We start from the raw sequence: 25,477 nt of genomic DNA, 5'->3' as shown, positions 1-25,477 counted from the left end.
CGTCAGACATACCCCAAATACAAACCACATCAGACAACATGGCTCCCATCAAGGTCGGCATCAACGGCTTCGGTCGTATCGGACGTATCGTCTTCCGCAACGCCGTCGAGCACCCCGAGGTCGAGATCGTTGCCGTCAACGACCCTTTCATTGAGACCAAGTACGCTGTGAGTATCACCCCACTTTACCCCTCCATCATGATATCACGTCTGCCACGATAACACCAGCTTCGTCGGTACCCACGGCAAAAGAGTCAGGACTAGCACTCTCGACTTTGTTGCCCCAAGGTTTCGATTGGGCTTGTTGTAATGACACGACGTGACACAATCATGCAGAAACAGCCGAGACAAAACTTGCTGACAGACAATCATCACAGGCCTACATGCTCAAGTACGACTCCACCCACGGCATCTTCAACGGCGACATCCAGCAGGATGGCAACGACCTTGTCATCAACGGCAAGAAGGTCAAGTTCTACACTGAGCGTGACCCCGCTGCCATCCCCTGGAAGGACACCGGCGCCGACTACGTCGTCGAGTCTACTGGTGTCTTCACCACCATCGACAAGGCGAAGGCCCATCTTCAGGGCGGTGCCAAGAAGGTCGTCATCTCTGCTCCCTCTGCTGATGCCCCCATGTACGTGATGGGTGTCAACGAGAAGACCTACGACGGCAGCGCCGACGTTATCTCCAACGCTTCTTGCACCACCAACTGCTTGGCTCCCCTCGCCAAGGTCATCAACGACAAGTTCACCATCATTGAGGGTCTCATGACCACTGTCCACTCCTACACTGCCACCCAGAAGACCGTTGACGGTCCCTCCGCCAAGGACTGGCGTGGTGGCCGCACCGCTGCTCAGAACATCATTCCCAGCAGCACTGGTGCCGCCAAGGCTGTCGGCAAGGTCATTCCTGAGCTCAACGGCAAGCTCACTGGCATGTCCATGCGTGTGCCCACCGCCAACGTCTCCGTCGTTGACCTGACTGCCCGCATCGAGAAGGGCGCCAGCTACGACCAGATCAAGGCCGCCATCAAGGAGGCTGCTGAGGGTCCCCTCAAGGGTAAGCTATTAATCTCAACCCATCGGAATCACCGAAACACAAGCTAACTATCTCCAGGCGTCTTGGCCTACACTGAGGACGACGTCGTCTCCACCGACATGATCGGCAACCCCAACTCCTCCATCTTCGATGCCAAGGCCGGTATCTCCCTCAACGACAACTTCGTCAAGCTCGTCTCCTGGTACGACAACGAGTGGGGATACTCTCGCCGTGTCCTCGACCTCTTGGCCCACGTTGCCAAGGTTGACGCCTCCAAATAAATGTGCGGTACACATGAGGCTGTCGCGGAGGGGAAACAGGACCAAAAGTGTCCATTAATGAGATGATAACCCAACGACCAAACAAAAGCAGTAAAATGAAGATGGGCAAGTCTTTCAGGAGGGAGGGCCGCAAAGGCCAGGGAGGATTATGGTTGTTTCTTTCCTACAAACAAACGCTCCCCGAATACATGTCCGTATGACGTTTATGAAATAGATTATGCCTACCCATCACAGTCCATGCCAATGCCAAGTGACCAAAGTGTAACTCGAACATTTGATTCTTCAATCAGCAATCAGATCATGTCGTGGACACGCGTAGTTGACATGGCATTTTCGTGTCAGATCATGTATGAGGTCTATCTATGCGAGCTACCTTGTAGGTATGAGATGTGACAACCCTTCGAGTTGTGAGGGGTTGCCAGTGCGGGGTCGCTCCACGTCCGCGTCTGATATCTTGTTTCCCCCCTTCCTCGCGTCGCCGCTTCCACCAAGGTCCTCAGAGAAGGTGTGCTTCTTACTGTCATGTCACGGCATCGCAGAGCTTTCTTGTTTGAATTGGTATTGATTCCTCTCTTGAATTGACCTTTCGAATGAGGAGTTCTCGACTGGGTACCACCACTACCACTTCGCAATTGAGACGAGGCCGTTCGTTTCGTACTACCTACCCTCCCTCCATGCCCTGGTTGAACCAAGCCTTTGCCTTTCTACAAGACATCAAGCCCGAAAGATACAAAAGCAAGGGGGGAGGGGAGCCGGCCGAGGGATATCTTCTTCTTTTATATGTACACACGCATAGAGAGTCCGTAGACACAGAGTTTGTAGAGACACAGGGCCCTGATTTGTCCTCCTTGAACGCCAAGCTAGAGAGAAATAAAACAGGAGAGAAAAAGGAAAGGCCGTCGAGTTGGACTTGATATCAGACAAAGTGAAGAAAAGTGTGCGTGCTCGCTTCAAGAGACTCAGGGTGACTGTGTTTTTTTCATACATGATGGGCTACAGCCCATACTTTCTCGACCGAAAACGCCATTCTCGCCACAACCCAGCCTCCGACCCCGTCATCCACCGAAAAGGGGGGGGGGGGGGGGTTAAAAAAAGGACGAAAGATGACTTGGTTCATAATACATGTCATTAGGAGGGCCCTAATGCCCGTATCCTTCTGTCTGTGGGTGTACCGAATCGCTCGCGACGCTCTCGTCACGCGGAGGCGACGAGCTCTCCGCCGTGGTAAAGGAGGAATCGACCAGAGTCGACACCTCGCCCTCGTCGTCGACCTCCTATGACAACGTTCCGTTGGCGGCTGATACCGTGACCTCGGCGCGCCACGAGACGCCCTCCTCCTGCGCCCAGCGCCGCATAATCTTGAGAGCCGATGATACAGCTTCCTCCACACTCGTCCACGGGCCCATGTTGGTGCGCATAGCCGAGGCTTCAACACGCTCCGCCGAGTCGTATGCCGATTTCCATACATTTGATCGACCTCTTTCTGCGCCAATAATGTGTAACGCGTGCGTCGCCGGGTCAAGAGACCAGTAGCACTTGATGAGCTCCTCGTGGATCACGCCTTGCATCTGCCAAAACAGTGCTTCCAAAGGCTTGCTCTTTCGTACATCGTTGCGCATGACATTCAGAAGCGGTAGAATGCTACTCCACTGCTTAGGATCTTGTGCCTTGTTTTCTATCCGCCTTGACTCGAACAACGCTCTGAAGCTGACCATGAACGCCATCGCCGTCTCCAATCCGAGCATCATGCTGAGCTTGATGTCAGAGTCCGACACGGGAGCGCCGCGGTCCCCGTGCTTTCGCTCTAGCAATATGTCGCGCTCATGCTTCAGCTTGGTGCCGAGTCTGCTAAAACGGTTCCAGCGGTCGCGGAGCGCCTGGACCCTGTGAGGATTCGCCGCTTCTCTGCTATCGTCTCTGGTCTGCGGCCGGTCTCGGTCTGATGATGGCGGCGCGGGAGTCAAGCTGTGACCATCTCCAGGGGTGTTGACCGAGTTGCTTGACGCTACCCTCGACATCGATGTAGCACCCCCTTTCGATGGTGTCGATGGCGCGTTCAGCTTGGAGCTCGTTATTTCCGACGTCCGAGGTCGCTTCACCGCTATTGAATCGCCAACATTCTCGGTGCTGGTAATCGGCCGCTTCCGTGCCTGCGGCGGCGGAGGCTCTATGCTCACTGACCGCTCCTTCTTGATGTCTTTCCTTGGGGGTCCCAGGGCTAGTAGCCTCTGCACCGACTTGGTGTACTTTTTGCTGTACTTCAGTGTCACCATAAACCTGCGAGGCTTTTCCTTCGGCTTTTCCTTCCCTCTGATCTCCTTTCGGTCGTCCTCCTCCTCTTTGACTACCACGTGTGGTCTCTTGCCGTTTGTAGGAGAATCGGGAGGTTGTGTTCTTTGGCTTGCGTCGGAGCCTTTCGTCGGTGTGTTCTTCATCCGGGCCAATTCCTCCTCAAGCAATGGGGGAAGAGTCGGGGAAAGTAGCTCCGGAAGTTTCAAGGGAGATTTCGGTCTCTTAATAGGCGGAGGTGGTTCTGCTCGTGAGAATTTCTGCGGCCTATTGTGCTCGGGAGGATCGTCTCGTCTCTTCTCTTTCGATCGAGAATCGGATTCGTTCGGTAGGTGTAGTGGAGATAGTAACGGCGGAACTGCTGACCTCGAAGACGCCGTATCAGCTCTTGCCCGACCGCTCGAAGAGGGGCTGGGTTTGTTGCCATTGATTGAGTCTCCTCGCGCACGGGATATGGGAGACTTGTTCGCGCCTGAGCCAAAGGCTGTTTTTAAAGCAGATCGCCCGTTTGGTAATGAAGATGAGTTTGTGCCCAACTTTCCGTCCTTCTGTGGCGTCCTGTCTTGTGATGGGTGTATCTCTTTCCTTCTCGGCGTATCGTCTCGAGGCGTCCGCGATCGCTCGTCGAGCGGTGTGCTCGCTTCAGGTTTCGCTCGTTTCTGAGGTCGCAATTCGCCGTCCACATCCGCGATTCTTTTCCTCTTCTCTGGGGTATCATTGCTATCCTGTGCTGCCCGGGATCTTGCGTCGGGTCTGCTCGTTCTAGAATGGGTCAGTCAGCCTCTAGACATAGAGTACATTGGAAGAGACGGGCGTGAGGTTTTACCTTTCATCGTGGGCGCCGTCGCGCGCCTTATGCGCCTTGATGTCCCTTGATGCATCCAGCTCCCGATTTCTGTATGCGTCCGGCTTCTTGGGCTCGCGATCAATCCGACTCTCTACCACGTTCCTCTCCTTTCGCGAGGCGTCGGTTTTCGGCGTCGATCCGGAATCGGGAGGAGAATCCGATACCTTCTTCTGTTTGTTCTTATAATCACTCAGTGACAGCTTAGTCACGTTCTTTCTTTCCATCTTCGCGTTCGAATCTTTGACGGCTGGTGGGATCGGTGGTTCTTCGCGCATATCATGATACGCGCGAGTGAGTAGCATTCCGCGATCCGCGTCGGATAACAGCGTCATGTACTGCAGAGCCGGATACTTGAACTCTTCAAAGGTCTTGCTGTGATCGGGAGGAACTCGAAAGCGCTGGTCGGGGTTCATGGACAGTGAATGCGGTCGATCAGGCAGGATGCGCTGGGCCAGCAGTTGGACCTTTTTCGCCGCTGCTTCCATGGTTTGGTGGTGTTTGCATGCCGTGGGGGCATGTGGAAACAAGGATCGCAAAATGCGCGGTCGGGAGCGCAAGACAAGAGGACAGAATGGCGCGGTGCGATGGTGGTGGATGGATTGTGGTTGGATAGCGAGTGTCGGAATTGAGGTTAAACAACAAAGACCCGCGATGGTTGGCAGGCGATGCGAGATCGATGGGTGACGCAGGGGGTGGAATGGGCGCCGGAGTAGAGCACAAAGCTCTCTCCGCAGCCCACGAATGTATTGATCTGAGCCGGCGGCAATGTGCGCCGACAACTAGGCAAGCTGGGGTTGTTGACTCGGTTTGGGCGCCGATTCGAATATGTCGTGATAGCGTGACGTGGGTGTGCGATGCCGCCCTTATCTGGGGGTACCCAGGTTGATGAGGCGGTCGGGGTTGGGGTGTTTTTTTGAGGGGAACCGAAAGACACGCGAGCAGATGGCGTCAATGAAGCTCTGAGCGATGGGTGCGATGTTGGTATGATGCGACGATGGCGATCGCGACGTGGGTTATGCGTTGAGCGAGATTGCTGTTGTGCTCGGAGAGTTGGTGCGGTAGTGGTGGTGGTGGTGGCAGTCGGGGTCGTGACCGTGGTCGTAGTCGTGGCAGTTGTGTATGCAATTGCAGCGTCCGAACATCAACCCTTGCAGCAGCTGGAGCGGGAGGTCAGAGGAGCCGCAGCGCATTTCCCGACGTGGCGTGCTGCTTGGGGGGTTGATTTGATGGGTTGGGATGGGATGCGAAGCGAAAGGAAGCGAAGCCAAGCCAAGCTCACTGGTAGCGACGCGGCCTTCAAAGGTGAGGTGCAGCTGCGTCAATCGAAGACGCGCGAGTTGAGGTGAGGTTCGGGTCGGTGCGAGGAAGTGTAAGAGCGTCGCCCCTAGCAGAGCAGAGGGAGCAACCTGCGCTTCACAGTGAGGCAAGGTAAGGTAGGTAAGGAAGGTAAGCAAGCAGTTGACACCTCAGTTGCAACCTGCGCCGGATCCAGACGGGGTTGAGGACGGGACGACGTGCCGCAGGTCGACGATACGGGGTGGAACAAGGGTCAAGGTAGGAAGATGGTGTTGGAAAGGGTCGAGGTCGCGGGTCTTTTGGAGAGACGGTGGACGGGACCTCGCGAGTAGTGTGGGTTTTGGACGTGGATGGGAGGTCCAGGACATTGCCCACTGTACCTTACCTCTAGCGTGGAGTCTTGTAGCTGGCAGGCACTGGACCTCACCTCACCTCAGTGCTCAGCTTACACTGAGTGAATGGACTGGGTGGGGGGACTGGCACACCTTACTGGACTGCCCAGGTGGATGGTGCAAAGGGGGAGGGGGGAAAAAAAGGTGGATGCCGAGCCTGACCTGGTACTTCCATCGGTGCGCCCAGTTGGATGGATGGGATGGGTTAAACCTTCATCTTAGGTACCTTACCTTATGTGCATAGGTACCTCTCATTCACCGTATGGTGTACCTATGTAGGTACGACAGACAACCTAACATGGAAGGCACTCAAAAGTGGGATGGAGGTCAGAAGCACAGCAATTCAGGTAAAGACACACTCTAGCAGGGAAGGAAAAAGGCAGGATTGGCAAAGAAGGCAAGCAAGGTAAAGAGACACGCGCTATCTCGCGGCGAATTCAGGCCAATGACGGGCCCGGATGGCAACCGCTAGACGCAGATGATGCGAGACGGCAGCTGGGGTGGTGGTGTCCAGTGCGCCAACCAGGACAGGAATTGAAAGTGCGACGTTCTGGCGATCTGGTTTACCTCACGGATACCTTACCATGCTTACCTACGTGCCTACCTAACCTCATCTAGATGAACCGTGAATGTCCCGCCAGAGAATTGGGTGCGGCGCGTGCTTACTCAATGCTCGCTTTCTGAGGGAACGGTATCCCAACTTGAGGCTTGAGCCAACATCCGCACCCACCCAGTTGCGCGGGACGAAATACGAACCTTCCTTAGTTCTGATACCCTAATAAAGGGCTGGAATGATCTGGTCAGGTACCCGTGCCAGTCAACTTCCCAAGCTTACGTCATCAAGCCGTGAGTCTATGGCGATACGCGGCAGGAACAATGGACGTGTCTGCCTGCCCTGTGGCCCGCCTTCTATCTCAGGCGGGACCGCTTACGGGCGGACTCAGCGGCGGGAATCTCGACCACCTACCTACCTTTTGTCGCGACCTAAGCCTATCTAAGGTGCTCATGTAGCTCGGGGGCGCCGCGCTTATCCAACATGCCTCTATCATTCATGGCAAGGTGGAGGGCTACCTAGGTATAGAGGATGGGCCGGAAAAAAAGTCCGACAAGTTCTTGTGGCTCAACTTACTGTGACCTCCACTCGGGGAAGCCAATTTGTCGCGATTTGGGCCATGCATTGTTCTGTCAACTTGTTTGTTTCGCAGTTTCACCAAGCTGCAGGTGCCTACGAAGACTGCCGACCTTTGTACAGGTGTACCTTGCTCATCGCGTAGATAATGTGCTTCATTGTGGCTTTGCCTGGATCATTCTGCACTCCGGAGCCGACGCATTCTTAGTATAAGCAGTTTGGAATTTCTTAACAAAGACAACCTAGCGCCGTCACACATAACGGGTTTCTTAGAGAGGCGTTTACCCTGTTGACAGATGTTGCATCATCACAGCGGTTAATGTAACAACCCAAGTAGTTGCAATATAGGCGTCTGCCATTGGCGTACCTAGCCTCTATCTAATCTAGAGATATTTCTACAGGCAAGTTACCAAAGTATGGTAGCTAGCCGCAGATGAGGTAGACCACTACCTATGAAGGTAGCTCTCTTCTGTCCATGCGAAGAGTACAACCTTGGTATCGTAACAGGATCCTTTGCGCCGTCTTCCCTGGTATCTTGCTGAACTCAAAATGCGCGATGCATCAACTCCCTTTTTTTTCTCCTCAGTGTCTTCCATTGGTCACGGCCAGCGGCCCGTACTGAGAGCTCAGTCTCCGTTTCTTATTCGCAGGCTCATCGTTCAACGTTATCTGCCTCTCCAAGAGGAGCAGTCTCTGCTCATAGGCTGCCACCTGCCTGGCCATCTGATCTATCTTGGGTCCAACTGCGGCTTCCGTAGGATGGTATCTGTCAATGTGCTGCAGAATAGCCTGGTAAAGGGCCTCCGTCGTCAAGTTGTTAATTTGCGCGTCCACATTCATCATGTTGTGTTGCAGAAAGTCCATCCTGTCCTCGGAAGCCTTCACCTTCTCCTCTGTCGTCGCGAATCGTTGCTCAAACTCGCTCAAGCGCTGGTGATCCGCCCGGAAATCGTATGCCTGGCTTTCTAGTACCTGAATTCTGTGAGAGTCCCTGGTCTGGCTTTCGCTTGTTAACTTTGTTGACTCAGAGATTGCCTTGATGCTCTGATCGACCATCGACAACTGCTCCTTCAATGCGTCGATTGTGAGCTTGGTTGAAGCTGAATTATCGGCTGCGCGCCTTTTGGTCGGTGTATCCGCAGTCTTGGTTGGCTCTGAAGTATCGTGTTCCAAACGACGCGGACTCTGCCTCGAGACAGCCTCGAGCACCTTGATCCGTGTTTCGTAGTCCTTCAACTTGCCTTCGTACTGATCGACCTTCAAGTCATTAGTTGGGGTCGACAGGCGGCTGGTTTCTGTACTACGACTCGACTTCTGGTCTGATCCTTTCTCGAGCGTCTTTACTTGAGTCCAGGCAACCGCGTCCGTCCGCAGCGGTAGCATTTGGCGCTCTACGACGTCGACTCGCTTCTTGAAGTCCTCGATCCAAGTACTAAATGTCTTGAAAACAGTGGAGTTCATCGCTGTAAAGGTTCCGACCGCCAGGAACTTGTCGCCGTCGGGTGGGCGTGGTATATCCGAAGCAAGTTTCTCCACGCCCGACTGCAGCTGCGTCATTTCCGACTTTAATTGCTGAGCCTCTGTCTTGATGTGTTCAACGACAGATTCAAATTTCTGAACATCTTTCTTGACGTGGTCCGTGTCGGATCTGAGCTGCTGGGCTTCTGTCTTCAGGCGCTCAGTGTCAGACTTGATTTCGAGAGCGTCTTTCTTAAAGCATTCTGTTTCCGACTTCATTTGAGTTCTGAGGGACTCTACTCCGGACCTCAGTTGGGCAGTCGCGGATCCGAGCTGCTCAGTGCCTGCCTGGATCTTATCGATATCGGAACGTTGCTGCTGAATGTCTCGCTGCGTGTCAGACCGCAACTGCTGGACACTAGATCGAATGACTTCTGCATCCACTTCGAGCATCATATGTTTTGACTGAAGCGTAATCACATCGTCGGCAGCCTGCTTGAAATTCTGTTCCAGTCTCGGCAGCGTTGTCGCAATAGCACCACAACTGTCGCTGATGAGGTCGATATCCATCTCACCGAGCTTGTTGTCGTGCTCCGATACTTGAAGCTTCAGGAAGCTTAGTAGGTCTTCGTGCTGGGCGATGAGCGTCTTGATTGCCTCCAAGTCCTCCGATGTTGTGCCATTCTCTTTTGGAGGTGCACGAGGCGGTACGACATCTGGCTTTGGCTCTTGCAGCTGCTTAATGGACGTGTCATGATCATCGGCCCTGGAACTCAGAGACTGGTAATGGCCCTGGAGCTCTTGAACCTTCTTCTTCAGCGTCTCGTTCTCGACGCCAAGAGCCTTTCGCTTGGCACTCTCAACCGAGAGATTTTCACGAAGTTCCTCCATCTGTTTCTGCTGCTTCGCAGATGCTTCTTTATGTTGGTTCTCAAGCGCATCGAGGCGTGACGTGAGCCGTGCCTCGAGTCCGTCCGGAGCACTAGGAGCAACGAGGCGACGATCTTTGTCTTTCTGCTGCAGCTCAGTAAAAGCTTGAAGCAGAGTAGCAGCAAATGCCTCTGCCGCAGTCTGCCACTGTTGGTCCGCATCCTTCATCTCCTTTCCCAAACTATCTAGGTCGTCGGCGTCTTTCTTCTCAAGCTTTCGATGGTAGTCTTTCAAGGAGGGAAATTCGGCATATTTGCCGTGCGATTGGACATGGTCTTTGTCCCGAGCTTTGGCACGCGCCTCAACTACATCTTTCCGCAATTGAATTGCACCTTGTTCGTTACTTCGCCGAGTCAGTTGTCGTAAAGATGCGGTGATCTTGACCGTTGCTGTTGTGTTGTTCGCGGATCGAGGGGTCGGTGGTGCTGAAGGTGCTGGTGTCGTCGATGGCGCTGGGGGTTTCCATGGTGCTGATGCAACGGTTAGTATCGGCGCTCTAAAGTGAATCACGTTCTACTCTTACATTGTTCTGATCCACGGTTGGATCGGGTATCTATTGAAATGCCCGACTTGCTCATGACTGGCGAGGAAAACGTTCTTGTGGGCGGGCCACGAGGAGGAGGGATGGTAGCTCGTGAAGCGGTGGACGGCGGTGGCTTGAACAAGTCCGTTTGGGTTCTCGGATGGTCGCGGTCCAGATCCTTCATCCTGTCTCTGTCCCTGTCTCTTTCCCTTCCCCGGTCCCGGTCCCTATCCCAGCTTCTGTCTCTTTTTCTCTCTCTGGTCCGCCTGCCTGGCGAACTTGAGCGGGATAGCGACATGGATCGTGATGACCGAGACCCCGAACGGGATCGTGATCGGGAGCGACGGTAATATCGAGAATCACGACCTAGACGGTCTCTTTCGCCATCCCTGCGATCGTTGTAGTCGTAGCGACTACTGTAATGGCCGCTGTCTTCGGAACGTCGAAAGGATGCCGGCGACATGGTTATGGTGGGCGAGGTGTGGACTCTCAATCGAAGGTCGATTTATGTTTGTCATCTCCTTTGCACGTGAGATTATGCCCAGGCCTCATACTCGAAGAGTGCGTTGAAGGTGCGTTGAAGGGGTGCGCATAAGTAAGTAGGTAGGTAGGTAGGTAGGTAGGTAGGTAGGTAGAAAAAGTGTTTGCGTGTACGCAGGTGGCAGGCAGGTGAGGCAAGGAACATAAGGGTCTTTGTTTGCAAGATGCGAGGTGGGGTGAGATGCCCAGAGGTATAAGAGGGAAACCCTATGACGGGAAGGAGCGCGTCACCATCGATTACGTTGGCTCGCCTAAGGGGTCTTATTGATAATTGGACAGCTTTGAGGTCGAGGTTCAAAAGGAAGGTACAGACAGTGACCCGAGTTGCCAGCATCTATTTGAGGGCAAGTCTTTTTGCTTAAGTGGTTTTTCTCCTTCTCCTGTTTTTATATTTGAATCCCTGTTCCAAAGCACCTCCTTCAGTTGGGCGGTCAGTGCCGTCGCGTGCTGAAAACGCGCCCCACGCAGATCGCGTGGTTGGATTAGGTAGGTCGGGGTTAGATTAATTACACTGGCCTGACAACCTGGGAAGTGCAGCATTTGGGGAGGGGAGGTGGGTTGGGGGAAGTAATGTTCCTTGTCAATGAGGACGCACGCACACAAAGATAGTGTACGCAGTAATTAACATAGGTGATGGAACGCACATGTGCTAGATATGCAGGGCTTATTAGACCTGTTTTCCAGCAAGGTAAGCCGAAGTAGGTATTCTGCGCTCGGTGTGAACTTCACGTAGTACCGTAGGCGGAACTGCTCAATGCTGGCGTCAGGACTTGGGTGGAGAGCGGAAACGACTGGATGTGATGGAATTCTATCGAGGAACTTGCAGGGAGTCACAGACAATTCAGAGAGAGAGAGAAAGAGAGAGAGAGAGAGATTTAGACAAACATCCAGCAGAGCATTAGGTTCCAGGTTTGCTCCCTTTTCACAGAATTCCAGGGTATTTGACGCTGAGCTGGCCTCACGAGCCATAGGCTTACGGGCTCGCTGTAAAACGTGTTGCACATTTTATTAGAGGGCCAAGACGTTCGTGGTTTCGGCCTGGGGTTCATCTGTGAGACTGGCCGTTAGCGAGGAATAAATCATGGTCGCTTTCATATCCGATGGCATAGGTATACGACGAATACACCTACATACAGTGCTGCGAATGCCTTCAAGCAGAGCTATAGGTACTTCCTTCCAAGCGAAGTATGTCATCAATACGTCTGTTTATCGGAATACTCCATTCGAACATAGACTTACACAGACGATAGCTTGCCTATTCTCGGTCGGCTTTCGCGGATTGTGATAATGCTGCGTCAATCAAGCTGCAAGCACCCTGGCCTGCCCGCAAACCCTTACATTAGAGATTGCTCAGATGGAAGGAACAATTACCAAGGTGTGGTGGGTGGGGTGAGGCCGTTTGCCGGCAGGACTCCGAGCTAGGATGGTACCCACGCTTGCTTTTTCCGGGGGCCAGACAAAAACTGATTGATCCATTGGCAATTGCCCAAGAAGGGGTCAACGTTGGGTGGGGGAGGGCGCATCCCAATAAGCAAACATTGATGCTATTATGGGCATTAGCGCCATTTCGAAGTTCAAGTTGAACTTGATCTCGTACGTCGCTTGCCGTTTTCCCACCATCGCCGATGGACCTTTCTATCGATCCTGCACTTGGGCACCGATACTTACCCCTCTCGAGCACAATCAGGAGGCCACGACCATGGAACGTTCTGAGCGAATATTGCCAAAGGCGCTTGGATGGGAATGCAACAGATATCCGTTCAAGATGTCACTGTTCCAAGCGAAGATCAACACCTCCCGTAGTCGATCGGTCGTTTCTAGATAACAAAGAACAAGGCATCCTGGCTGCTTTTGGAAGCAAGCAATTCAAAATGTAAGACAAGATTGTGTAGCTGCATTGTCTTAGCACCAACAAAGACTTGATTGTTCACGACAACAATCTAGATGCTGCATTCAGACTCCGGAGCTTGTCGAGGTTCTACTCGACACATGGCTCAAAATAATGAGCAATAATCGCACCCTTGACTGGCAACAGGTCGCAACAGGATAAGCTGGAGCAGTCCTGCCCAGGAACTTGCTTAAGACATTTTGTGTAAGACTTTGTTGAAATCAACCTAAGGACTTCTTTATCGTATGTAATAGAGTTAAGTTAGGGAGATTTCCTCTGGGCCTGACATGGAGTGTTTAAGTGCTGGCGTCAAGCTTAAACCGAGGTGGTACGGATACTGTGCCTGCTTTGTACCTACTAAGGTAGACTTTCTGACGTCCTGGCTTACCTACACAGGCTTGTTCCTGTGGCGCCCAAGCGCTAGCCGCGCCACGCTCAGCCCTTTCAAACTGAGGTAAGCGCGTTCCTAAATTTCTGAACGCGCAAGGCCGAGCTCTTTCAGCCTTGAACGACAATTGACGAACTGCTTTTTGCGCCTCATCCACGAACATCACCTCAAGCCCGTCTCTTCCCACTGACATCCCTCAATTGCCGAAAACTCAACCCTGCGACAAGCTTCTCGAAGTCGTCGGTTACCAAAATCCAAGATGGCTGCGGTATGCGCTCCTCTTCGTCTGCGTCTACGCACTAGTAGCTAACAGGGTCTATAGCCCGTCATGACCGTCTCCGAGAGCAAGGAGCTCAAGGGCCTCAACCTCATCGCGGCTCACTCCCACATCCGCGGCCTGGGCGTTGATGGCACGACACTGGAGCCCAGAGCGGCATCTCAGGGGTTGGTTGGACAGGAGAAGGCCAGAAAAGCTGCTGCCGTGATCCTGCAGATGATCAAGGAGAGCAAGATTGCCGGAAGAGCTGTGCTGATCGCCGGCCCCCCAAGGTAAGCCTTTTCTTCCACATGTGTCCTTTGAGGACTGTACAACTGACCTCTCATCTTCTCAGCACTGGAAAAACCGCCATCGCCATGGGAATGGCTCAGTCCCTCGGCCCCGATGTTCCCTTCACTTCCCTCGCCTCATCCGAAATCTTCTCCCTCGAAATGTCAAAGACCGAAGCTCTCACACAAGCATTCCGCAAGTCGATCGGTGTTCGTATCAAGGAGGAGAGCGAGATTATGGAGGGCGAGGTCGTCGAAATCCAGATCGACCGAAGCGTTACAGGCGGCGCCAAGCAGGGAAAGCTGACGATCAAGACGACCGACATGGAAGCTGTCTACGACATGGGCGCCAAGATGATTGATGCCATGACCAAGGAGCGTGTCATGGCCGGTGACATCATTTCCATCGACAAGTCTTCGGGCAAGATTACAAAGCTTGGCCGGTCATATGCTCGCTCGCGCGACTACGATGCCATGGGCGTCGACACTAAGTTCCTGCAGTGCCCAGACGGTGAGCTGCAAAAGCGCAAGGAGGTTGTCCACACCGTCACTCTTCACGAGATTGATGTTATCAACTCAAGAACGCAGGGCTTCTTGGCTCTGTTCTCTGGAGACACTGGTGAGATCCGCAGCGAGATCAGGGACCAAATCAACACCAAGGTCGGCGAGTGGAAGGAGGAGGGCAAGGCCGAGATTGTTCCCGGCGTGTTGTTCATCGACGAGGTTCACATGCTCGATATTGAGTGCTTCTCATACATCAACCGCGCCCTGGAAGACGATCTCGCACCCATTGTCATCATGGCCAGCAACAGAGGCAATTCCCGCATCCGTGGAACCGACTACCGCAGCCCCCATGGTCTGCCCCTCGATTTCCTGGACCGTGTCGTCATCATCCACACAAACACCTACAGCCCTGAGGAGATCAAGCAGATCATCACCATCAGAGCTCAAGAAGAGGAGGTTGATGTCTCAGCCGACGCTCTGGCGCTGCTCACGAAGATTGGCCAGGAAGCGGGCCTGCGTTACGCCAGCAACCTCATCACCACCTCACAGTTGATTTGCGCCAAGCGCAGGGCGAAGCAGGTCGAGATTGCCGACGTTCAGAGAAGCTTCTCGCTCTTCTACGACCCGTCTCGCAGCGTCAAGTTCGTGTCCGAGTCGGAGAAGCGCTTGATTGGCAACGACGGTGCCGTCGACTTTACCGTCACTAATGGCCATGGCGATGCGATGGAGTTGAGTTAAGCGTGTTAAAGGGTCTTCCATGTTGGGCGTTTTTGGGCAGTAAAATAGGTGGCCACCCCCTAGGACGTATGATAGATTATGTACCATAAATGTTTGAATGGTAGCATCGTGACGATGCCAGGAATGCAAGGCTTTTTTATTCATTCATCCGTCTTTGTGACATGGTACTCTTTCTTTTTCGAGTGGGTTCCAAATCGCGGAACGATCATTCAAACGTCGCAACCCTCGTCCAGGAATCGTCACCAACCAGCCGGAACTCAACGCCCTCACCAAAGTACCCGGCGTCCTGCCATGCCTTCATCGTGGGCCCATCGTACGGCCTTTGTTTCTCAGCATTATCCCGCCCATCCGTCCAACGGAACTCCCACATCCTCGAAGACAAATCGTCATCAGCGTCGTCCTTGGCCGGCTCAACCCACTGCTCGCCCGTCTCCCGCTGCCACTCACGCACGAGCATCTCTCTCTCCTCGTCGTAAATCTCGGCGTGGTCGCGGCTCAGCAGCTTGTCCGCCGCGTCGGTGATGGCCTCAATAGCCTCTTTTCTCTTCTGCTGCTCTGGACTGAGCTGGTCCTTTTCCTTGTCGACGTCCATGGTCTCATCGCCGCCACCCTTGTTCTGCTTCTTCAGTTTCCATTTGGGTATCTTTTTGGTTTTAGGCTGCCCCTTGCCCAACCTCGCCAGGGCCTCAAGGGATGTCTCGCCCCTTTCTAACCTCACGATCAGCGCCTTGAGCAGGTCCGTCGTCAAGATGTCGTCGTTTTCCATCCGTAACCTCCGCGCCTCGGCCTCGCGCTTCTCGTGTGCATCTGCCGCCTTCTTCAGATCCTTTTTACTCAACCCGTCGAGCCACTTGTCGTGCACGGCGTTCGGGTCCACCGCTTTCCTGATAAAGTTGCCGTCCTCGTCGAAGCGACCCTCCTCTTGCTCGTCCTTCATGTTGAACGCCTCAACCTTGGGCGCGTTACGCTTCAAGCCGCCGAGCCCGACTTCCTCGTCAATACCCTCCTCCTGCATCGCCAGCTCTTTATCTTCTTCGTCGTCGCTGCTCTCCTCGTCGTCTAGACGGATCTGTCCACCGCTTTTACTTTGCAGCTCTTGACCCTGAATCTGTGCATCGTCGAGAAAGCGCACAGCCTTATCCTTCCCTGCCGCCTTGGTGCCCTCCTGCGCCGCCTTGCCCTCCTTCTCTTCGTCATCGTCGTCCGCGGCAAACATGTCGTCGTCCTCGTCGTCATCCTCGTTAACCCTGCCCCCCTTGCCGTTCGCGCCGCTGTCCTTGGCATCGTAGCTATCCAACTGGCCAAAGAAATCCGCATCGCCATCCTTCCTGCCCTTATGCTTCTCATTGGCGCGCGACTTGAAGTTGCGCTCGTTGTCCGAGTCGCTGTCGTAGCCGTCCAGGTTCACGGCGCCGCGCTTCGTCGCTCCCCCGCCGCCGCCAATAACGTCGGCATCGAGGATGGCGTCCTCTTCCGGCGCATCGGGGGCCAGGGCGGAGGGGTTGCGGACGTCAAACTTTAGCTTCTTGGAGTCGTGGCCGTCGTCTGCTTCGGCATCGTGGTGGTGCGTTCGCGCAAATGTTTCGCCTGCCCTTTTCGGGCGCGCTGCTGAGTGTCTGGAGGCCATGATTCGGGCTGGCTACGCCTGGGGATATGGTGTGGGTTGTGACAGATGAGGAGTTATAGTAAGGCGAGGCTGGCTGAGCTTTGGCTTAAAAGAGCTTCTTTCTAGGTGGGCTGGATGCAGCAGCTCTAATTCCAAACGTCCCGTTCTAAGTTTCCTGGAATGCATCTGAGAGCTGAGAGCGGATACCTCGAATTCCCTACAAAGTTGCATGGGCATTAAGGTACCGACTGGGGTATCGGGCATGTCATTTTTTGGTGGAGCCTAGTCGAACTTCCAGTGGGTTTCGTCATTCATCAGTTGCCTTTGCGGCCCCACGTAAACCGCGGGTCCTCCTTCATCTCACCCAAAGGCCAAAGCTACCTTCTTTCACCACCTGCAGCAGCCACAACTGCTCTGATTCAAAGAAAGCTGCCCAAGGTAGCTTAACAACACATCGGATTTAACGTTACTGCTTTTCATTTTCCTCTCTCTGCTGCCCAAAAGATACTTTACTCAACATATCCCCCGCTCGATGGTAAGCTAGCTGTCCAATTCACCTCTTTACCCCAGCTAATTCTGAGCTCCCAGTATCGCTTCGACCAGAACGAAGCAGACATGTATAACTTCGCACGCGGTGGCCGCCGGCCGATCGTCCAACGATTCGACGAATACTACCGATGCTACCCCATGGTCATGGCACCTGGTCCCGAGCGACCCGATCTCAACTATGGTTCCAAGATCTTCCTGCCGCCCTCCGCCCTCGACAAGGTCTCGAAGCTCCACGTGCAATGGCCGTTGCTCATGGAAATTATAAATGGCGAGAAGGGAAAGCACTCACACGCCGGTGTGTTGGAGTTCGTCGCGGAGGAGGGCAGAGCATACCTTCCCCACTGGGTTCGTGCTCGTATCCTCTCGTTGGCCCGCGCTGGCCGTAGCGGAGGTGGCGTTGCTAACGTGTGAGATCAGATGATGCAAACCCTCTCGCTGGACGTCGGCGACATGATCCAGATCAAGACGACTTCCCTTGAGCTCGCCAAGCTAGTCAAGCTGCAGCCCCAATCGACCAACTTCCTCGATATCAGCGATCCCAAGGCCGTGCTGGAGAAGGCATTTAGGAACTTCGCCGCACTCACCAAGGGTGACGTCTTCAACTTCGAGTACAATGACGAGATCTATCACGTAGCGGTTCTCGAGGTCAAGCCGGAGACGGACAAGATGGGAGTGTGCCTGATCGAGACCGACGTCGAGGTCGACTTTGCGCCACCAGTCGGCTACGTCGAGCCAGAGAGGCAACAGAAAGGCAGCGGAACCAGCACACCCAGAAGCGGCCGTGGTGGCCTCCCGGCCGGCGGCTTGCTCCACAGCCAAGGGTCCATGGCCCAGTCCATCAACTACGGCGCCATCGCCCCCGGCGCGGCGACGACCAACTCCAAATTCTACGGCGAGGGCCAAAAGCTCAGCAAGAAGGGCAGCAAGGCATCGACGCCCAAGCCTGCGACTCCTGTGGCGGGCGCCTCTGCTAACCCGCCCGCTCTGCCCATCCCGCGCCGGAACAACAACGGCCCCATGCCTCTCCGCCTTCCGCCCAATAAGCTCTTCTTCGGCTACGAGATCAAGCCGGTCAAGACCGATGACGACAAGAAGCGCGAGCTGGAGGAGCAGAAGCGTCCGCACTTCGCGGGCCAGGGCCAGACACTTCGAGCCAAGCGCAAGGGCGAGGCCGAGGAGAAGGAGAAGGCTCCTGAGAAGAAGGGCCCTGCGGAGGGACGGAGAGTGGATAGCCGTGGCCCTAAGCCTCGCGGCATCGAGTGAGATGGCAATGTGCGGGTGCGAACATATTTGTGATTTGGGATGGATCAAATGGCGTTCGGGGGTATGATGGGTAATTATTCTGGGAGCATGGTTCTAATTACCAGGGCAGCATCGTCTGGGACAGTCAAACGGTGATTAGATTCCCAAAAATGAAGTGATTGAGATTACGTACGAGTGCCGTGCTTGAGACGATCTTGGTAATACGAAATGATGGCCAACGGCAAAGAGGCCGAGGGCACACGACATCAATGTGAGCAGTACCCTGACACTCATCTCCTCGCCACCGTTCACAATCGCGTTGTCGTAAGAATCGAAGTTATACAACACCAGGTCTTCACTCACAAAGCAATCAGTGTACTCAAGGATAGCAGATGATGACTTCCATTTCCGGCCAGAAAGAAAAGCTAGCAAAAGAGCAAGCCTGCTTCTGTACGAGCCAGATGGAAGATCCTCCGCAATCAGTATCAAAAGGGGCGGTAATCTCAGCCATACCCCGTCAAATCAGTCCGTTGAAGCCATTTCTCTCTGCCAGAGATTCCTTGTAAACGATAAGCCACCTGGCCAATCCGGCGAAAAGGGAAATCAAACCCAAAAGCCCTTTCCCCCCCCTTTCCAGGTTCCGTCAAATCCCAGCCTCCATTATCTCATGATCCCCCCGCGGTCTCCTCCTCCCCCTCCATTGCCACTCCAGAGCAATCAACCCAATGGCGGCGGTCGTTTGTTTTGGTGTCGCGAAGAAGAAAAGGTGTCCATAGTCGAAAGGAAAAGAGACGAAGAAGCCGAGAAACTAACGAAAAGCTGATGAGAGAAGAGGGAAAAAGCGAAAAGAAAACCGTTCCTGATGCCGAAAACAATGCCAGTTTCTGTCGAACCACCTTGCCGTCAAACCCAGTAGCAAGAAATGAAGAAGGAATCAAAATAGACGGCGAACGAAAACCCTTCTTTCCCAAATTTCCCCGCCCATCATTAAAGTCATGAGAGCAGGGTAAATCCAAGGAAACGAGCTTCATCGTAAACCAATCCTCCCGTCCTCATTTAATCCAAGACCATCGCGTTCGCAGCCTGAGCCGCAGCCTCAGTAGCCTCAGCAGCCTCAGCGGCAGCCTTAGCAGCAGCCTCCTCCTTCTCGGCTGCCTTGCGCGCGTTGATCGCCATGAGATACTTGCGACCGTTCACGCAGGCGGTCCAGACACGCTTCTCGAGTTCCCACTAGGCGGGATCCATGACGTGAGCGAACTTGACGGACGGATCGGCCTTGGGGTCGCTTCTGACGCCGTTGAAGTTGTCTCTGAGCTTGAAGCGGGACTCGGCGGCAGGGGCGTCGTTGATGGTCAAGCTGCGGAATTCCTTAGTGAGGTCCATTTTTTAAAATTCTGAGGGGTTTGGAGAGAGGAAGTTGTGTTATTTGTGGAAGTTGGGATGTGGGAATAGAGTAGAAGGATAATTGGAGCTTTGATTGTAGATATTCGCGGTGTGAGGTATGGAAGATGAAAATATGGAAAGACGGAAGGTAATGATGGAAGGTAGGAGGTAGGTAGTGGGGTCAAATTTGAAGGTAAGGGGTAAAGGTAAACAACAGACGGATGCAGGACAGGTAAGAGAAGCGATTCTGTGCTGTTGAAGCTGGAAGAGCCACAAAAACACAAACAAAAACTCAGCATCTGAAGTGCCGGGGTGACCAGAATGGGGTCTAGGTGAAAATACAGAAAATAGAACAAGAATCCGTAGTAACATACCTGCGCGAGCGGGCAGCACGAATGAAAGAGGGCATGGTGCCATTGCCCTCGAACTTGAACTCGACCTGGTGGTCACCGGTGAGGTCAACCGGCTGACCGATAAGACCAGAGACAGGAGCGGCGTTCTCCATATTGGCATCGGTATCGTTGCCAGTGAGATCAATATGCTGGCCATGAAGAGCAGCAACAAGACCTTCGTGAAAGATCTTGACACGCTTCTTCGAGTCCTCCATGTCGGACTCAGCATCGTCAACGCCATCGTCAGCCGAAATGGCAAGCGAAGCCATCTCGTTGGCAGCCTGGGCCGCACCAGAACCACCGGCAATGGAGATTCTAGCCGCTCTGGTGCCGGAGCCGGGGGCAGCACGCTTGCGGGAAGAAGGAACCGGAGCCGGGGTGGCAGGCATGTCGGCGGTCGCGTCCATCTGCTCGTTGAAAGGCTTGAACAGAGACTTCGAGAAGCGCTGACTGTGAGAGAAATTGTGATTAGTTCTGCCGGAAACTGTATCAAGAAATAGTCACTCACCTGAGGGCCGCGACGGTGTAGCTGTAGCCGAGGCGGTTCATGCGGCGAGCGACGTTAGCCCAGTCAGGCTTTATGCCAGCACCGCTGTTGGCAGTAGTGAGGATGGAGAGCAAGAGGGCCTTCTCGGCCTCGACGGTCCAAGAGTTGCCAGCCATTGTTGCGTTGCTAATGTTGCGATGAGTGAATGTGGAAGAGAGTCGTCAAGTAAAGGGAGTTGAGAAGAGGAAGGTTTGAGAGAGTTTGTGTTGACCACTGGGCAGTATGAAAGTTGAGAGGCGCGGTGTGCTTGAGAGGAAGAAACAAACACAGAAACGCGTAGGGATGCGATGATGTGATAGAAAAAAAATGATAGAGGGTGGAATATTCAGGTTTGGTCGTAATGAAAAGAGTTCCGCGATAAGTTGAGACTCGAAAAGTAAGATACATAGCATGAGTAAGAAACCACGTACCTGGTATGCTGTATATAGCGAAGTGTAATGATGTTAATCTCCTATGGGCGAAGATCTCGCTCTCTAGTCGAGGAATTGTGAGAGGTTAGGTTGGCTGAAGAGGAAGAGGTCTGTGGAGGGGGTGGAAGGGGAGATTATCCTGGGTGAGAGTCAAAATCTCGAAAAGCCAGAGAGGTCAAGCAGGAAAGAGCTGTTATAATCTGAGAGCTGGCACTCGCCTCAACTATGGGACGGCACCCGCCTCAAGGGGCAATGGGATAGCACTCGTCTCGAGTTGGGACGACCCTCACCTCGAGGGTTGACGGACGGCACTCGTCTCAAGTTGGGACGGTACTCAGGCTCAAGTATTAGACGGCACTCGCCCCAAATATACGATGGCACTCGCCTCAAGGGGTAACTGGATGGCGCTCGCCTCAATAATATGAGAGATAGTGCCCGCCATAAAAGGTGAATAGGTAGCACTCGCCTGAAGTGTAGGATGGCACTCGTCTCAAAGGGTAGTGAACTGATATCCTTCTCAACAAGTTGGAGATGGCACTCGTCACGAAAGGTGAACATATGCCCCCTGACTCAAAGGGCTGTGAGATAGCATTCGTCTAAAGAAGGCACTCGTCTCAGGATGCTGAGGGATAGCACTCGCCTCGAAAGGTGAATACATAGAACTCGTCCACCCTGTGAGATAATATTCACCTCAAGGGTGAGTCGATGGCACTCGCCTCGAGAAGCTGCCTAAAGGTGGCACCCGCCTCGATGAGTAGAGACTTTTTCGCCGCCTGAAGGCTTTCATACAAGAAAGGTGAGAGGTGTGATCTCAGACCTATAACCTCTTGATGAGTGTGACGAGGTAGTAGGACACTTCTTTTTAACGATTGGGAGGCAAGGACTCGTGGTCACATTGTGATGCAAGAGAGTAAAAGACTCAAGTAGAAGACGAGAAGCAAGGACTTCGACAAAGATTATGAGAAAGGGGGTTGGAACTTTACTAAGAAAGGATAAAGAACAAGTAGACTTGGAGCAATGAGAAGATGTAGCAGTCTCCGGCTTCCCTAAAAACGAATTGAAATCATGGAGCTTGGCACACAGTGCAATAAGGTAAGTGAACCTTAACCCAGATGAGCGGAAGCGGGAGCGGGAGCGGGACGGACAGATCTCACTTGTTGCGATGAAGCAAAGTTCCGACGAGGGCAGAAGATAAATGTGGGTTTGGAGATTTTCCCCTGTCTAAGAGAGCTATTTAATGCCAGTGTAGCTCATGACTTCATGATGCAATGCTTCTCGCTGGCGGTCGTCTGACCACTGTGCCGTCTCATGTCTCTTCTTAAGAGGTCCATCAAACCATCTGTATATACTCTTCGTCTAGTCTCGGTTTATCAACCAGCCCTAAACGGTTGAGATGAATCCCTGTGGATAGAATAGCTAAAAGTTCTCGGCAAAAGGCATCTTGAAAAAGGAATAGGGATCGCGAACGAATGAAATAGTACTCATTTTGAGCAGAATCTTATGCCACAAGGCCCTCTCATCTTGGGCAATTTACCGGTTATGAATTTCCACCACTATCTGCTTTGTCGCTGCCTGATCTCGCTTCATCTCTGCAATGGATAGCTCGTAAGATGTGGGCAATAATACGCTAAGTCCATTCAGCTACTGGCAAAGAGAAGAGAGGATAGAGAGGCAGATAAACCCTAGAGCATCCATGACTTGGGATGTATGCGCGCCAGACTGGGTAGTGGTGGTGGGTTTATATAGATATCATACCGTTAGTGAACACTGCTTGAAGAGATACGTAAGAAGTCAATTAGATTGAAGGCCTAAGGTGCTGGATGGCCTAGGGCTGATGGTGAAAGGGTTGGATGGAATTAGGCTAAGGCGGAGGAGGACATGTGAGAACATGGGAACCAGGCATGAAATGGTGGTAGAGAATCAATGCTGATGCCGAAGTGCCACGGTTTGATATCTTAGAAGGGAAAAGGTACTGCCGGAAAAAAAGTTCTTGCTTTAGCAAGAAGGTGATGGATGGGACAAACCCGAGGCCGAGGCCGCTGTATTAATACAAGAGCATGCGGAATCAAGAGGCAGAAACTCGTCATAGAAATCGTCATTGTATGTGTTTAAAATTCTAAAGGCCCCCCTGCTTTCTTCCGGGAAGCATACATTCTAGGCCAGACCAGTACGCCGTTTGCAGGGTGTTGCGTAAATTCATTAGTACATCTGGTAGTCCAAATCGATGTGAGTAGAGGAGTGACCAGCACAAAAGAGACAAGAGACATGAGACAAGAGAGGGAGAAAAGAAAAAGGCCAACGACAGTGAAGAGAAAAGCCCGAGGTATTTTCTTTTTTTCCAACCCGGACCCAAAACGTATAAGATGACCTCTCCCTCAATACCACTCCCACACACACCAGTATTCGCTTGAACCATTTTTCAGGTTCGGAAATATCATGGGTGGAAATGGGTGTCCCAGTGCTCGTTCTTGATGTTCATGTGCTCAGGCATGAGAGACCCCAGCACGGGAGATCCATGCATGTCGTCGGTGGTATGCCCCTGACCGGCCTGGTGATCGCACAAGGAGCCGACGCCGAAGCCATCGATATCGTAGGCGGCATCAAAGGCCGAGTAGATTGGACTCGGTGCCCAGGAGTTGTGGTCGTGCTCGTGGTGATGCTGCTGTTCCGGCTCGTGTGCGCAGGCCATGGCTGATGGGAGATCAAAGGTCGGGTGAGCGCCCATGAGGCTCGCTGATGGGCTGAACTGCAAGTTGTGAGGCGCGGAGAACATGTCGTCGCTACACGGTGTGAGCATCCTGGGGTGGAAAGTCTGCTGGCATTCCGTGGCGGTAGGAGACGCCATGGATGTTGGTGTGAACTGCTGCCGGTAGGAGGGCTGGCTATGCTCGTGCTTGACCTTGACAGGAGACCTGGCACGAGCCTCGGCTTGGTGGAGAGCCTCCAGAGTCCCTGGTTCCGGCTTGACCCTCTTCTCGTCTTCCTCCTCTTCTTCCTTTTTCGGTGGCTTTTGCTCCTTTTTGTTCTTCGTGACCCTGTTCTTGTTTGCGGTGGCTCTGTTACGTTTTTGAGGCTCGAGGCCCAGCATTGCCGAGCGGAAACGGGAGTATCTCATGCGAGCAGCATGGCCGTTGGTGATGGGTTGTGATAGTATGGGATCATGAGCGACGGCATTCCAGTCAATCTGGGGGTTGAATAAGTCTCCAGTCAAGGTGATATGATGTGATAGTAGTAAGTAGTAGAGAGCACTTACATCCTTGAGGTTCTTCTGTTTCAAGATGGCGAAGAGAAACCTCGTCATCTGGTTGTCTGTATTGGAGGACATGTTGAGAGTGTTGGAGAGTTGTCTCGCCTCGAGCTGACCAGGCTATGGGAATGGGGGTGAGGTCGATATTGAAGCCAGTGAGCTGGAGGAAAGGGGAGTAATTTGAAGTGCACAGCAACAGAAGCTGAAGCTTTGGTTCAACCCAGTCAACCAGCACACGACAGGCAAGTGTGGAGTTGAAATGAAGGAAATGAGTCACTGTGAAGATTGGTGAGGCAAGGCGAAGCCCAGATATATGGCATCCAAGTCAGCAGGTTGTGATCTGGAAATGGTGCAACCACTGAGGGCGAGGCCGGTCACCGGTTGGTGTGGGTGGTCAATGAGGGTGAGGCGGACAAAAGAGGCAGACAAGGAGGATTCGTCAGAAGGCAGCCTGATAACACCCCGGGACATCAACGGTAGTTATAGGTGCTTGGAGAGGGCCCATGGACCATGGAACTAAAGGGAATGGGCATGCAAGTCGGCTTGATGCTGGTACCGAGCCTCGATGGGGCCAAGTAGTTGTGGATTAGGAGCTGGAGTTGGCGTTGGCATCTATACAGTATGAAGAAAAAGAAAGTCGAACGAAGATGCTTTCAGGGAAGACGCCGCGGCGCTTGGGCCGACATTTTATTGAGGTGTAAAAGTGGCAAACCCCTTGGTTGAGACACAAGGAATCAAAATAGTCCCTTGTTGCCTGGAGTTACGGCGGCAGGCTTTGACGGGGACGCATGTCCTTGAGAGAGTGTGAGAGAAATAGGAAGAGAGGGGGGAAGAGGGGTGTGTGTGACGTTTGTGGAGGGTGTGGAGAGATGATGTGGTGTGGTGAGGTGCAGACGCAAGTGCATAGCATCCATGGATGGGATGGGATGGTTTGGATCCAATGGCTTGGAGGTTTTGACGGCTGCCCTGCTCACGCTCACTTGAGCGCTGATGAGATGGTGGAGGGGAGCTAAGAGGGCCGAGGTGTGTCGCGGCGCGGGGCCGTGTCATTTGCGCGTAAAGTGGTTTGAATTCCCTAGCTTCTTGCGCTGTCTCTCTCATTTTTTTAATTTTTCTAAAAAGTTTTTTGCCTTCCGGCGTCCGCAGATCCCTCCCCTGCACCCATCCCGACATGATGGAGTCGACTGGACTCTCTCCGACGAATGAAGGTTTGAGCGGAAGGCCAGGAATTGCAAGGTATTTCGACTAGCGTGTCCGCTGATATGCGAGCACTAATTGATATCAACCATGTTTGCACTCGCAGGCAGAATTG

The 25,477-nt window shown here is 53.3% G+C and overlaps 8 protein-coding genes across 8 annotated transcripts; 3 read left to right on the top strand and 5 right to left on the bottom strand.

The window, feature by feature from the left end:
* Positions 1–38: 38 nt before the first annotated feature.
* On the top strand, positions 39–1,321 carry CABS01_06948 (glyceraldehyde-3-phosphate dehydrogenase; the record flags this gene model as incomplete). The annotated part of the gene is made up of 3 exons (XM_060540313.1): positions 39–167; positions 377–1,061; positions 1,119–1,321. The coding sequence occupies 3 exons, from the start codon at positions 39–41 to the stop codon at positions 1,319–1,321; spliced, it is 1,017 nt and encodes a 338-aa protein (XP_060403997.1).
* A 1,274-nt stretch (positions 1,322–2,595) lies between these two features.
* On the bottom strand, positions 2,596–4,942 carry CABS01_06947 (uncharacterized protein; the record flags this gene model as incomplete). Its single annotated transcript, XM_060540312.1, has 2 exons — positions 2,596–4,372; positions 4,437–4,942. 2 exons carry the CDS (start codon positions 4,940–4,942, stop codon positions 2,596–2,598), a joined length of 2,283 nt encoding a protein of 760 aa, XP_060403996.1.
* A 2,914-nt stretch (positions 4,943–7,856) lies between these two features.
* CABS01_06946 (uncharacterized protein) lies at positions 7,857–10,648 on the bottom strand (the record flags this gene model as incomplete). The annotated part of the gene is made up of 2 exons (XM_060540311.1): positions 7,857–10,132; positions 10,186–10,648. The coding sequence occupies 2 exons, from the start codon at positions 10,646–10,648 to the stop codon at positions 7,857–7,859; spliced, it is 2,739 nt and encodes a 912-aa protein (XP_060403995.1).
* A 2,612-nt stretch (positions 10,649–13,260) lies between these two features.
* CABS01_06945 (RuvB-like helicase 2) lies at positions 13,261–14,789 on the top strand (the record flags this gene model as incomplete). Its single annotated transcript, XM_060540310.1, has 3 exons — positions 13,261–13,269; positions 13,324–13,550; positions 13,613–14,789. 3 exons carry the CDS (start codon positions 13,261–13,263, stop codon positions 14,787–14,789), a joined length of 1,413 nt encoding a protein of 470 aa, XP_060403994.1.
* A 205-nt stretch (positions 14,790–14,994) lies between these two features.
* On the bottom strand, positions 14,995–16,416 carry CABS01_06944 (Lin1 family protein; the record flags this gene model as incomplete). The annotated part of the gene is made up of 1 exon (XM_060540309.1): positions 14,995–16,416. The coding sequence occupies one exon, from the start codon at positions 16,414–16,416 to the stop codon at positions 14,995–14,997; it is 1,422 nt and encodes a 473-aa protein (XP_060403993.1).
* A 511-nt stretch (positions 16,417–16,927) lies between these two features.
* CABS01_06943 (ubiquitin fusion degradation protein UFD1) lies at positions 16,928–18,207 on the top strand (the record flags this gene model as incomplete). The annotated part of the gene is made up of 3 exons (XM_060540308.1): positions 16,928–16,930; positions 16,984–17,289; positions 17,362–18,207. 3 exons carry the CDS (start codon positions 16,928–16,930, stop codon positions 18,205–18,207), a joined length of 1,155 nt encoding a protein of 384 aa, XP_060403992.1.
* Positions 18,208–19,242: 1,035 nt separating this feature from the next.
* On the bottom strand, positions 19,243–20,624 carry CABS01_06942 (uncharacterized protein; the record flags this gene model as incomplete). Its single annotated transcript, XM_060540307.1, has 4 exons — positions 19,243–19,416; positions 19,480–19,543; positions 19,944–20,411; positions 20,470–20,624. 4 exons carry the CDS (start codon positions 20,622–20,624, stop codon positions 19,243–19,245), a joined length of 861 nt encoding a protein of 286 aa, XP_060403991.1.
* A 2,728-nt stretch (positions 20,625–23,352) lies between these two features.
* CABS01_06941 (uncharacterized protein) lies at positions 23,353–24,243 on the bottom strand (the record flags this gene model as incomplete). Its single annotated transcript, XM_060540306.1, has 2 exons — positions 23,353–24,102; positions 24,172–24,243. 2 exons carry the CDS (start codon positions 24,241–24,243, stop codon positions 23,353–23,355), a joined length of 822 nt encoding a protein of 273 aa, XP_060403990.1.
* Positions 24,244–25,477: the final 1,234 nt, after the last annotated feature.

Source organism: Colletotrichum abscissum (genome assembly GCF_030869225.1).
Source record: "Colletotrichum abscissum strain IMI 504890 chromosome Unknown Scaffold_14.1, whole genome shotgun sequence".
Classification (NCBI taxonomy): Eukaryota; Fungi; Ascomycota; class Sordariomycetes; order Glomerellales; family Glomerellaceae; genus Colletotrichum; species Colletotrichum abscissum.
This window is presented reverse-complemented; position numbering and strand designations above follow the sequence as displayed.